The sequence below is a fragment of the Lagopus leucura genome, unplaced genomic scaffold (assembly GCF_019238085.1).
Source record: "Lagopus leucura isolate 7727_CA_CO unplaced genomic scaffold, USGS_WTPT01 Super-Scaffold_1, whole genome shotgun sequence".
Classification (NCBI taxonomy): Eukaryota; Metazoa; Chordata; class Aves; order Galliformes; family Phasianidae; genus Lagopus; species Lagopus leucura.
The window spans coordinates 23,492,004-23,504,846 of NW_024962250.1; the positions used below are offsets into that span (position 1 = coordinate 23,492,004).

General features: G+C 38.1%; 1 protein-coding gene across 8 annotated transcripts in view; it reads left to right on the top strand.

Annotated features, from left to right (window-relative positions):
• The window catches only part of NRXN3 (neurexin 3), an 891,513-nt gene that overhangs the window by 844,526 nt on the left and 34,144 nt on the right, over positions 1-12,843 (top strand). For 5 of the 8 annotated variants that reach the window (XM_042869967.1, XM_042869941.1, XM_042869976.1 and 2 more), the window contains one exon: positions 11,743-11,818. In XM_042869967.1, coding sequence (XP_042725901.1) covers positions 11,743-11,818 — 76 coding nt within the window. Of the gene's footprint in view, positions 1-11,742; positions 11,828-12,843 lie in introns of all 8 variants that reach the window. The other 3 variants (XM_042869951.1, XM_042869960.1, XM_042869981.1) reach the window with 1 other exon arrangement.

The window sequence follows — 12,843 nt, forward strand, 5'->3', positions numbered from 1 at the left end:
AACTTCCCCTTTCTTCTGCGTTTTCTGTTGGTGGCAGCACTGATTTGCTTGTTGGCTGATTTTCATTGACATGCAGTGTGAAGTCAGTCCCAATGCCTGCAGTAAAGCTGTTAGTCTATTTCCATATCAACAAGAAAGAAAAAACTGCTAATGCCAGGAAAATGTTGTTTTTAAGCATCAGATATTTGGCAAGGGTGTTCCAGATGGAATAATGTCTGCAGCCATTTAACTTCATTTTTATTAAAATTCACCTTGATAATATCTTAGTTTGTTAACAAGTTAACAGTATTACACTGTTTCTATTGTGCATGCAAGTATTTCTACACTAGCTACTGTCAGCCACTTATATCCTATATTAGAAAAAGAAAGATGGACTTCAGGTTAAGAGGGCGTCACTGATCCAACAAAATCTACATTCTAGTACAGACTTCTTTGTGACCTTTGAGTTTATGAATTTTCTTATTGTTTATAGTCTAAAACTGTTTATGGCCTTTTTTTCTGTTTATTGGTATACTGTTTACATGCTTCTCCAAAGAAGCTTAGCGCCTATAATGCTTTGATAACTGTTCTGTGTATATCATGTTATTCAGGGAACAACTCTAGATGGTGATGTGTACCTACTGGGCAAGGTCTCATTCTGCATTTATTTATTCTGCGTTATATTTATTTTGTGTTTAAAAGTGTGTGGCAACCTCCTTTCCTGTGTGAGCAAATGTGTGTGTTCTGTGATTTAAATGCCATTTTCTAAGCATGTATTAACGTTTGGAGAGAACGAGGAAGATTTTCCTGGAAAGAGCAGTCTGGTGCATTAATGTGAATATTCAAAGATAGATGCTTATCTTATTGGACTCAGAGGTACTTACAGTAATTGCCAAAGCTTTTTTAAGGCACATTTATTCGTAGTGATTATGTTCACTGCTACTTTACAGATAACATACTCTGTCACATTAGAATTTAAGTGCCAGAGTTTGGACTACAGAACAGGTTGTTTTCTCCTTTATGAATTTTCCACCACATATGCTGGATTTCTGTGGCATTTATAATAAAGAGCAGCAGAAGTTAAAAGAGAGGAAGGGGAGGAGAACACCCCAATTTAAACAAGTGGTGGAGATTACTTTGCACCCTCAGTCCATTGCAGCTGTGTCTGCAATGTAGTGAAAGATCTGCAGGTGGATGGGATCACTGGATCGTGGTCCAGTACAAGGATAGGAATGCTGAACTGAAGTTTACAGAAAAAAACATATAGGATAAAAGTACTTAGTTTCTGCTTAAACAAAACTCCAGGCCAGTGTTCAGGTGCCTGTAGTTTTTCAAACGTCAGTAATGCTTCTCCTATAAAATTCATCTCACATTGTGGCTTATCCATCACGTCTGGTTTCTACAGGGAAGGATGCTGTGGGCCTGTCTGGAGTTTCAGAGCAGCCAGGACACAGCATCTGATTCTCCACCATTGTTTGCCTGGATGGGGCTATTGCAGCCTTTTAGGACCTACTATCAATTGCCATGAGTGACAGATGTGTGACCACACTCAGATTCTCCGTCGTGTAAGATATCTGCTAGAAGTTCTCCCGTATCTAATTTCTCATTAAGCTTCATTTGTAAGGGATGGTAAGATCCCGACGCTGAGTAATATGGCAATAAGAGTAGTGCTTTAAAAATAGAAAGAGGACTTGTGTGGTTTTATTAATGAGTACATAAATAGAAATGCCAGTTAAATAGCACATGTTGCTGCTGAGTTGTTTTTGCTACACAGTAATCTCACTTTACAGTTTTTGTTTATTTTAAATCATGTGTTAGGGGGGAGTGCAACATGGTGGGCAGACTCTGAGGCTTAAGAGATTGTCATTAAAGCAACTGTGATGTACTTAGTTACTTATTTCTTGCTAGGAGTGATCCAATCAATAACAGAACAAAATCAAATATAACTGCCTCCCCTCCAAGGAAGAAAAGACAAGCTAAATAAAGATATCCAGGAGAAAATGCCAGCAAACGACATATTGATTTCCAGCAAAGGAGCAAAGTGTAAATGAAAAATATTCTTCTGACACAGTTATTAAGTGCAAGCTAGCACGCAAAGAAAACCCATTTACTCTTACTAGAGGCTGAGTCTTCAAAGGGCAGCTGATTCATCTCAGATCATTGGAGTCTTACTTGCTGAAACACTGGCTTCCCTCTGTTAAATGTAAAGGATTTTTCTCTACTTGGGCTTTGCTTTGAGAATGTAAAATGTTTACTAAAATTCCAGTTGTGCACCAGGTAAACAGAGAAATTGTTTTCTCCCATTTTATAGCAATATAAACATAAGTGTGAGGAAAGGAGGCAATTTTCCTGATGTCAAATAGTGAATTGATGATAGTATCAGGAATATAAAATCGAGCAGCATGAGGGTTTAGACTCAGTGTCCTTGGTGATTTGGGCTGGGGCAATTTAAGAAGTTATTGCTCCCCAGAGGTTTGCTCTGCCCTTTCACTGGTGGAGTAGATAATGTGTTTGTTCTCCAGATCATAGCATAGATCATAGCCCAACTTATTTACAGAATTATTTCTGTGGCAGTTCAAGTTAATACATCAGAACGTGTGTATCAGGGGCTAAAGTCCATGCTTTTTTGTGTTCACTTGTAGTATCTTAGTTTCAATGATTAAGCTATTTATTTAATTTAGTTGGAGTTTATACACCTACTATACCTTTCTTCTGGAATTTTCATTTACATTACTACCTTCTACATAACAAGTGCTATGCTTAAAACAGAAGGCTGACAGCTTGTATTTCAATTTGTTACAAGGAATATAATATAATAGGAAAGGGGAACAAGTTATATCAAATGACAAAAAAGATACTCAGTGTGAAAATAGTTTTTGTGTGATTACTCTGAGAAGCCCTATACTCAGATAATGACTTCAATGACAGAACTTTCATCTTCAAGGTGCTTCTTTGGAAGTAGGAAAATGAATGTGAAAAGGAGAAACAGGTTGGTAAGAGAGAATAAAGTCTGTTGTCTCATGACAATACCGTATCTTTTGTATCTAAGCCAAGAATTTACCTTTTTATGGGCCAATTCAAAAATCTCTCAAATCTTAAGAGTTACACTGTATAGTTTGGAGAAGATCTGCCAGTTGATCCTTACCACATCAAGATGAAAGGAAAGTAAGTGAATGTGGGCATCAATAAACATCCAATCTAGATGCCTGGAGATGAAATTTCATTCATTTATTTGCTTCTGCATGGCATATAATTTCTTCAGGCCAAGAAATAAACTGAAAGGATTTAGAAGGATTTGCTTATCAGCAGAACACCACGTAGCATTACATTTCTTCAGCATTTGGGAAGGAACATTGAAGCTGGGTTAAGCTGCTGTGGGTAAATACTTCTCTTTTCCCTGTCAGGGTGCCTATAACAAGAGATGGATGAATCTTCTTCACTTCTCTTTCTCATCTGTTTGCCCTTCCATCTCTTTCTGTTTGCTTGCACCCTTCACAACACTATTACCCTTCCCATTACCAGCAGGTAGAGGCAAAAGTCAGAAATGTGATTTTTTGCCATCATCTTTGCATAGCTTAGGGACAGAACAAAGTCCCTGAAATTTGCCATCAAAACAGGTCAAAAAGAGTCAGGATTTACAGTCTTAATGAACTACTGATTGTGTTGAGACAGGCTTCCTATTTTCAATGGACTAATTCATCTTTCAAGGCTCTTTTTAACCATAACCGCTCATGACTCTGAATTGAGACACGACTGGGGGAATTATTTTTTCTTTTTTTCATTTAACTGACCAGTTACTTAATCTCTTGTCTGCTGTAGTAATGGACAAATGACTGATTTTTGTTAAGAAGTAGCTCTCACAATCCCTGCTTAGTAATGTAATGTAATCATATCAGCTTTTATGTCCAGACAGGATTACAATCAGGAAATGTACTTTTGCCAGGTTACTGTTGAGGGGTATGTGCTTCGTCATTACCTCCCAACTCCCAGCCAAACAGGACCCTGAGAATGTCAAATTGTTCCCATGATCTGAGATTTGTTCCCATGGTCTGAACAGGTCTAGAGCATTGGCATTTTCTTTCTGTGAGTGCAACTAGCTGAAAACTGTGCTAGATAGCTTTTCTACCTGCTTCGGAAATACAGTAAATGTGTAATGATGTGTTTCTATTACATAGTGATAACAAATTGATTTAGATTGGATTAGGTTGGACTACAGATAGATGAGACAAACTCTTCTCCACTAGAGCATACACACTGATGGTATTCATATCTGAATGCCTGGGGTGACTGCTTACTCTCAGCACTGTTAGTTTTCTTATATTTTGTTGAGGAGACTTTTAATAAATGTTACCACTGAGATTTTTATTGCTGAAAGTTGTCTTTTGTTTGGTTTTTTTTTTTTTGACTTAGCTACTTTTTCTGAAGCACCCTAAATAGCTCATCATCATCTTCCTGATTTTTATTACATCCTTCTAAACACCTATAGTCCTTGTTAAGGGAAGCTCAGATGTTTAGTTCCACTAAGCTTATCTCATGCATGCATCTCTCCAGTATTTTCATTTTTTCAGGCTCTTCTCTGAGTTGCCTCCAGTTACTCTGAGTCCTTTGGCACTGAATTGTACAAAACCAAATGTACTGAGTGTAATGGTGTAAATTGTCATAGAGCAGTTGAAATCAATGCCAGTTTAAACCAACAAAGCATTTGGCCTTCTTTTTGTTTTCATTTCAGAAGAGCTACATGGAGAAAAATTACTAGTTTCATGTTATTTAATGCTTTGCTTTTGCAGAGGCAGACATGACCTTGGCACCTTCTCAGGGTGGGGAGGGTGAATTACAAATGGCATGCACAGCTTTGTGGCTGTGTCATCTTTTAAAGTACATTGTACTGCCCAGTGCTGAGTTGGAAAAGATTAATACCCTCTGGCTACCAATAAGAAATCCAGGAATGACTGTAACTGTAGTTTACACAGCCATAAATTGCAGCTGCTTTTATAATACTTCATTATGATTTGAGTAACATTTCTAATATTTTCCCTTTAATATTCAGATTCTTTCTATCTGTAGGTGGTAGCTTTAATTCATCCAGGCTGAGTCTCTCAGGTCTACTATAATGAACTCCAGGATATTTTGCAAGTAAGGATTACATAGAAAATAAAGAAAAATGTATAAGATGTAAAAAAGATGGATGAAGAATTCTCTCTTAATTGAAGTAGTGTGAACAGAATACAAGTGCTTTGAAAAGTCCAGTTATCAAAGTACAAAAGGTATATATGAGAGCTATGTCACAGACCTAATGAGACAAATATTTCTTCTGCTATCTTGCATTGATATGGCAGAAAATATCTTGAGATTTTTCTTTGACAGGAAGTGTCTTGGTTTCTAGAAGACAGAATAGAAGAGCATTTACATTGTATGCTGTTATGTGTAGAAGATAGTACTTTGTACATAGTCAATAGTAAGTTTGAAATATTTAGGAAATAAGGCAGTATGGGAGTAGAAAAGGGATTGAGATTTAAGAAAAATTTGCTGAATTTCACCTCTATACATTTTAGATGTGAAATGCAAATGTACTGCTCATAAATACAACTATAGTTCCCTAGTGCTGGGAAGGTATTTTGACCTGAGATATGGTGGTCATATCTCAAGAAGTATTGTAAATTGTGATTCCTTGGTGGCAAAGAGATTTACAATTCTCTTGCAACAAAGCATTAAATTGTCACTTTTCAAACAGTTGCAATGAAGTGGAAGTAGTGTGTAAAAGAGTTTCAAGCAAAAGGCAACTAGGAAAATTGAATCCTACTTTACAGGATGAAGAAACAGCTAAGTATGTATTTCTAGAAAATTTGTCTGCAGGGTTTGAATTTATGGGTCCTTGTCATTTCTCTCCCAGTAGAAGTGAGAACTCCATCATTTTTGGGTGTGTTATTTATAATTTCATAAAGCTGTTCTGTGACAGGACTTATTTTACGCAGTATGCCTAATCTTTCTCACATAATGGTGCACCCTAAAAGCAAGGTGTCAAACAAACTTTGTAGTTGAGAAAAGGGAAGATTCAGCACCTGCCATTTTGTGTGGAACAAAGGAGCAAAGGTTTTGGATTTGACACATAAATTGGCACTTTGAGCACTTGGAAGGACTGAACGACAATGCAGTCATCTTGAACAGGTTTTGTCATGCCATCTCAACTTCCCCTACACTTTACACCCCACAGCAGTATGTACCATTTAATGAACAAAGATGTAGAACTATCATCATGATTGAAGAGGCCCTTAGAATGAAAAATTAGGAGGAGGTGATTGCAGCACCAATAATTCATTGAAAGGAATGGAGAACCAATTCAGTGAAATTGAAAGAATTTGAAGGTAAATATGCTCATAAATCCTCAAGGGTAGTCTCAGAGTTTAGCACTTTCTCCTACTCCAGTTTTATTCCAAGGCAATTTCATTAAACGCCAGAGAGAGGGAGAGGAAAAATAATAATATAAATGCTATAAAAAATCTTTCAAAGGAAGGAATAAAAAGAGTTCCTGCCAGAGAGAGATTTTATTGAAAGTTATTATAATACCTATCTTTAGTTTTATGGCCTTTAATACAGAGCCAAGTAATTTCAAAGCTGGGATTTAAAAAAAAAGAAAAAAAAGAAAAAAAAAGAAATACATATTTTAAGATACTACAGTGTGAATTATTATTTTTAATATAAAATTTAGCTAATATATGGAATTGGAAAAGATTTTCTCTCTCATGTCCTCTCCAATGAAAACACATTGTTTCCATCACAGCACACAGGAAATTTTCTTTACTATCTTGTTGCCTGTAGATAAGAATGATTACCATTTACCACCTTCAGATTACTGGACAGACAATAAAGAATAAATTCATTTACCGACCTGGATGGATGTGTTTAGTCAGCTCACTTTCAAAACTGTGAGGGGAAACCAGAAATGGAATAGCTGGTTTTGCTTGTGGCCTTACAGTGAACTGTTTCTGGTGAGACTGAAAGATAGTGGCGAGATTTTTGGGGTTGTTGCTCACTAGCTTGTCCTATCTTGTGGAAGAAGAAATTTAATAATCATCAAGTGAAAATTCTCTTTGCAAAGGTACAGTTTCCAGTTACAAGAAATGACAGGGTTGGTCCTGGAAATTTCCTCATCTCTGTTTCTCTGGTCAGGAATTTTCTCCTGCTTCTCAAAGTGGCTTTATTCACTGGGATGATTCAGATGTTGGTATCTGTGCAAGGTAAGCCAATATGCGATGAGAATGGAAAATCAGTTACTGATGAATTGTGATGAAATTCAGAGATGAAAAATACAAGACAGGAAGTGGCAAGACAGATTAGTGTATTTATTTCTTCCTTGATTTCTAGAGATTTCATCAATGACCTTAAATCTAACTCCACTTTTAGAGGGTTTTCTCTTTTTCTAACCCTCATATTTATACATGCATTATCAGTAACATGGGACAAACAGTAGTAACAGAACAAGAAAAATGGAATATCAGGGGAAATAGCATGCAGTGTAGATGGGAAGGTAAGGACAGAGATTAACTGGTGGAATCAAGTGTGGAATTAGTTGCAAAAAAGTACAGATACAGGTTGAAGTTGGTAGATGTGCATATTACGCACTGACATTTTGTCTCAGTCTGGCTGTGCTCTTCTCTATTCATAGAATCATAGAATCACTGAGTTCGGAAAAGACTTCCAAGATCATCCAGTCCTACAATCCACCTATCACCAATATTTCCCACTAAACCATTTATTTTAGTGCAACTTATAAATGTTTCTTGAGCACCTCCAGGGTCGGTGACTCCACCACATCCCTGGGCAGCCCCTTCCAGCCCACTCTTTCAGAGTTGTTTTTCCTTACATCCAATTTGAATCTCTCCTGACACAACTTGAGGTCACTGCCTCTAGTCCTATTGCTAGTTACGTGGGAGAAGAGGCCAACCTGCACCTCGCCACAACCTCCTTTCGGGTAGAGACGAGCAATAAGGTCTCCCCTGACACTCTTCTCCAGATTAAATAATCCTAGTTCCCTCAACTGCTCCTCATAAGACCTGTGCTTCAGACCTCTCACTAGCTCCATTGCCTTTCTCTGAACACACTCCATGTCCTTTCTTGTAGTGAGGCCCAAAACTGAGCACAGTACTCAAGGTGAGCCCTCACCAGTTCTAAGTACTGAGGGCTGATCACTTCCCTGCTCCTGTTGGCAACACTATTTCTGATTCAAGCCGGGATACCATTGGCATTCCTGGCTACCTAGGCACACTGCTGGCTCATGGTCAGCCAACACCCCTAGGTCCATTTCCTCTGCACAGTCTTTCAGCCACTCTGCAAGCCTGTAGCATTGACTGGGGTTGTTTTAGCTGAAGTGCAGAACCCAGCACTTGGACTTGTTTAACTTCATCCCATTGTTCTCAGCCCAGCTATCCAGCCTGTTTGGATCCCTCTGTCACGCCTTCCTACACCAAGGCAGACTAATACTTCCTCCCAGCTTGGTGTCCTCTGCAAACTTACTAAGGGTTCACTCAATCCCCTCATCCAGGTCATCAATAAAGATATTGAACAGGACAGGCCTCAATAACAACCCCTGGGGAACAACATTAATGACCAGTCACCAACTGGATTTAACTCCATTCACCACCACCCTCTGGGTCCGGCTCTCTAGCCACTCTTTACCCAGCAAAGAGTTTTCTTGTTCAGGTCATGGACTGCCAGCTTCTCCTGGAGGAAGACAATGTCAAAGGCTTTGCTGAAGTCTAGGTAGACTACAAATTCTGATTTGATCTTCGATGCCTGTGCTACAGGGATTTTCCAAGTGAAATGTGATGTGTTTAGTAGCTGTGGATGGGCATTTTTACCCTAAATTTGACCACTCATTTTCAAAATGCATCTAAACTTTTATTACCCATCACTGTCCTGTTGCAAGTTGTTCCTCAGTTAAAAAAAAAAAATCTTTCATTGTGTGAAGAAATATAATCTCATTTTTTTCTGATACGTCTACATTTCTGTTTTGAAGTGATGGTTCTAATAATGAAGAGGGGAAGGAGGGGAGAGAGTTATAAAGGAACTCTATTCTTTACAAATACTGAATCAGATTGTCAATTCAATTGGATCTGATTTCAAGTTAATATTGCATGAAGCCCTTAGATATGAGCAAGTAAAGTGGGTAAGTGAATAGGCATAGCAATTGGTAAGTGGCAATGACACATTGTTAAAAATTTTATGTTCATTTCCTACTTCAAGCAAATCATTACTATTCTTCAATGAAATTCTGTATGTGAATTGTCAGATCTTCAACTATGGGCAAAATCCACTTGCTCTAAATACAACCTGGAAATCAGAAAAACATTGCTGGAGTTCTACTACTGTCTAAGCAAGGTTTTCTAGTAGTAATGGAGTACATTCTTTTTTCAGAGTGCTGTCCTTAATGCCCATTAATTCAAGTGTTTTAGACGCTTGAGGTTTCACTAGCTTCATTTCACTTCCTTAAAAAAATGTATTATTACGATACTGTTTTGTTGACTTATGATTCTAAAGTAATTTACAGTGTTACAATTAAAAACTGATATCTTTCTACTCAGAAATGGCTGCATTTCATTGTTGGAGGATGTGATTACTGTCGTTAGAAATTATTTTGTTCTTTGAGATTAGTAATGCTTTATAAAACATATGTGACAGAGCCAGAATTATGGAAAGTAAATTTTTATTTTGTGCATTCCTCTTTTCTTGACCTCTTACTGAGCAGAGAAACTTCTAAAGCCAGTTCATTTTAAGAGAGAATTCAGCACCAGAATTTCAACAGCATTCCTCCATTTTCTGTGACTGAGGGAAGTTGCCAAAAAATGATCTTAACACATAAGGCAGGAAATTACTTTGTACCTGTCACCTTCAATTCCTTTTAATTTTGCCTCCCTGTGGAAGTATTTAAGCATGAGATTACTGCAAGATTGCATCGTACAAAATGCTGCTGTACAGCAGTGCTGGTGCACAAGCAAGTAGTATTCAATACATATGATAGGGATTCCCTTATTTTATGACAGTTTTTACAGATACTCTGTTTTTGTAATTTTCGTTTACTGTTGAACAATCGTAGTTTCATTTCTTGTCTCACACTTAAGTCACTGAAATCAAGAGGGAAGGAACATCAGATTGGATGTGAGCATTCTGGCTGACTGCTCAGTTCCATTTTTCTCCTCTTTTTTTTTTTTTTTTTTCTTCCTTAAAAAGAAGAGGAAATGGAGTACTTGTGGTACAGGACAGTGAGGAACTTGTTAGCAGTAGGACCACAGGGGACTGAAGAAAATAAATTTTGTAAATAAAGGAGGGAATACACAGCATTTTGAAGGCAACATTAGTAGGCCTATGACTGGAAAGGAGTCCTTATTTAAATCTGGATAGTCTTTTTCTAGAATAAGGACATAAAATCTTTTCATGATGTGAGATCCTCAGGAATATTCACCTGGAGAATTGAGTTATAATGTACTGCAGTGCAGCCACCCTGCTCCTGAGGGCTGTGACTTAAGCCATACTCCATGTCTGGTGAGGAACCTTTTGTCTGTTTTTTTCCAGGAACCATTCCACCAATCCTGCTGCTCAGCAGAATGTGCAGCTTTCTTCAGAGAGGAAGTGTAAGGGGAGATAACTCCAGCAGAAGCTGTGGTCTGAGCTGATACTGTTGGGCTGGGATAATTTTGTGCTGTTTTCAGGAACATTACAACCTGTGTCCAGAGGCTGCCACAGCTTCTCTCCCTAATGGTCTGCTTTACAAATTCAACTAATTGCAGCAATTACAGGCAGGAGATGCTGCTGGCAGGAGACACCAGTATGCTTCTCTCTAACATGCTGCAGAGCATGCTGCTCATTAATTAGACCAGCAGCAACATAAAAAAAAGAAAGGGGGAAAAAAAAAAAAAGGAAAAAGAAGAAAGAAAAAAAAAAAAGAAGTAGAAAAATATCTCCATCTGGAAATGCAAATAAATGTTATGAGACTTGTTACAGCCATGAACAATCATGGTTTGGCTCGCCAGCCATCAGTCGCAGCCAGGCTGGTCCCAGGTCACTGGCAGGCAGACAGGTCGGGCTACAAGTCAGGTGGGCATACCTGAAACATGCAGCAGTTATTTACAATGTAACAAACATGTCCTAGCTGGGTAAATGTAAATGGGATTCCCATCCCAAGGGGTGCATCAGCAGAGCAGAAAGTACTTCTGCTTGAGAGTGATACATTTACAACACAGCAGAGTTCTGTTAGCTGCCAGGGTGATGAGTATTATCTGTGTCTACCTTGTACGTTTGCCTTTGCAGGAAGCATGCTTAGCCTGGGAATGCCTCATCTGTCCTGGCTGTCAGTGGGTGCCTTCTGGCAGGCCACACGTGGCTCTGGTGCTTATTGAGGAGTGCAGCGTGCTCCAGACAGGCCCTTTGCTGACTGCCGGGGCCATGTGCCAGCCAAGCAGGTGTCAGGCCCATTGCCCTGCTGTGCTCAGCAGCACAGTGCCATCCATTGCCAGCCGGAACCACGCAGCAGGCCACACCTGCGCCCACCTGAAATATTCAGCAGCACGAGTCCTCCAGCAGGGGAATCCAGCTCCTTGCTGCACTGGCATAACTGGAGTTCTTGGTGCAAATTAAATATTTTAGAAGTTTTCTATTCTGAAACATTTTTGTCAGGTACTTAGCCGCCTCTAAAACAGCCTCTTGATGTGCAAGCATCTGATATCTTTCTCTTCTATTCTTTTTCCTCTCTTCCTGACCTTTGTATGCCAGACAACAGATGACATTGTTTCATCCGCTGAATGTTCTAGCGATGATGAAGATTTCATTGACTGTGAACCCAGTACAGGTAAGTCAGGTCAGTCTTCTTTTGCTTGCTTTCTGATTTAATTTGCAAAAAACAATGCATACATATATTTATATGTGTGTAAATGTATACATATAGTAATATATGTATATATATGTGTGTGTAAATGTGTATATATATATATCCTTATGTATATATATACTGTATATAAAATAAAAATTGTACAGCCAAGCATCAGATCCCATGGACTTGGCAACAGCAAAGCAAAGATATTTCATCACTGTTTGGTTAAAATAAAGTTATTTGCACAGAGAGCTGTACTTCTTGAAAGTGATTCTAGCTAATTAATAGTTTACATGTTTGTAGAAGTCACTTTACTGACACAGTGGAAAATCAAAAATATCAACATGGCATGTGGCAAATAATAAAGATTTATAAAGTGTGGGGGAGTTAATGCTTGAAAACCAGAGCAGGGAAACAAAAATGAAACAATACTGGTATGTTAATGCTGTTTACTCTTCATTAATTGTATTGAAATTGGACTGTGCAAGGACACATTTGTCCATGGGATTTTGAGTGCAGTTAACCTGGTAATACATTTATACTAATTTTGTTCTCTGTGAGCCCAAAGAAATTGAGGAGCATCAAAACATTGTTCCAACATAACAAAATTAGTAGTAATTCTTGCCATGTTATCTGCAATGATGCTTCAAAATGTATCCATTAAAGAGTCAGAAGGACTGGCCATGTGGAACTGACTCAACTTCTTCCCTTCCAGATACATTTTGATAAACTGATGGCTATTCTTTCTGGTGAGATATATGATGTGATATCCAGCAGGCAACTGCAGTCTATTTTATTTCTTACAGGCTTTTTCAAATCGTCTTTTTTGAGACTTGCCATGAGTTAAGCATTCTATAATAGAGAACAGACATCATTGAATTTCTGTGTACATTTTTTAAAAAAAGGGAGTTTGCGTAGAATCTTATGTCCTTAAAAGTGAAACATATAAATAGCTTAGGTTTTTGTGTTTTTTTTTTTTTTTTTTTTTTTTTTTTTTTTTTTTT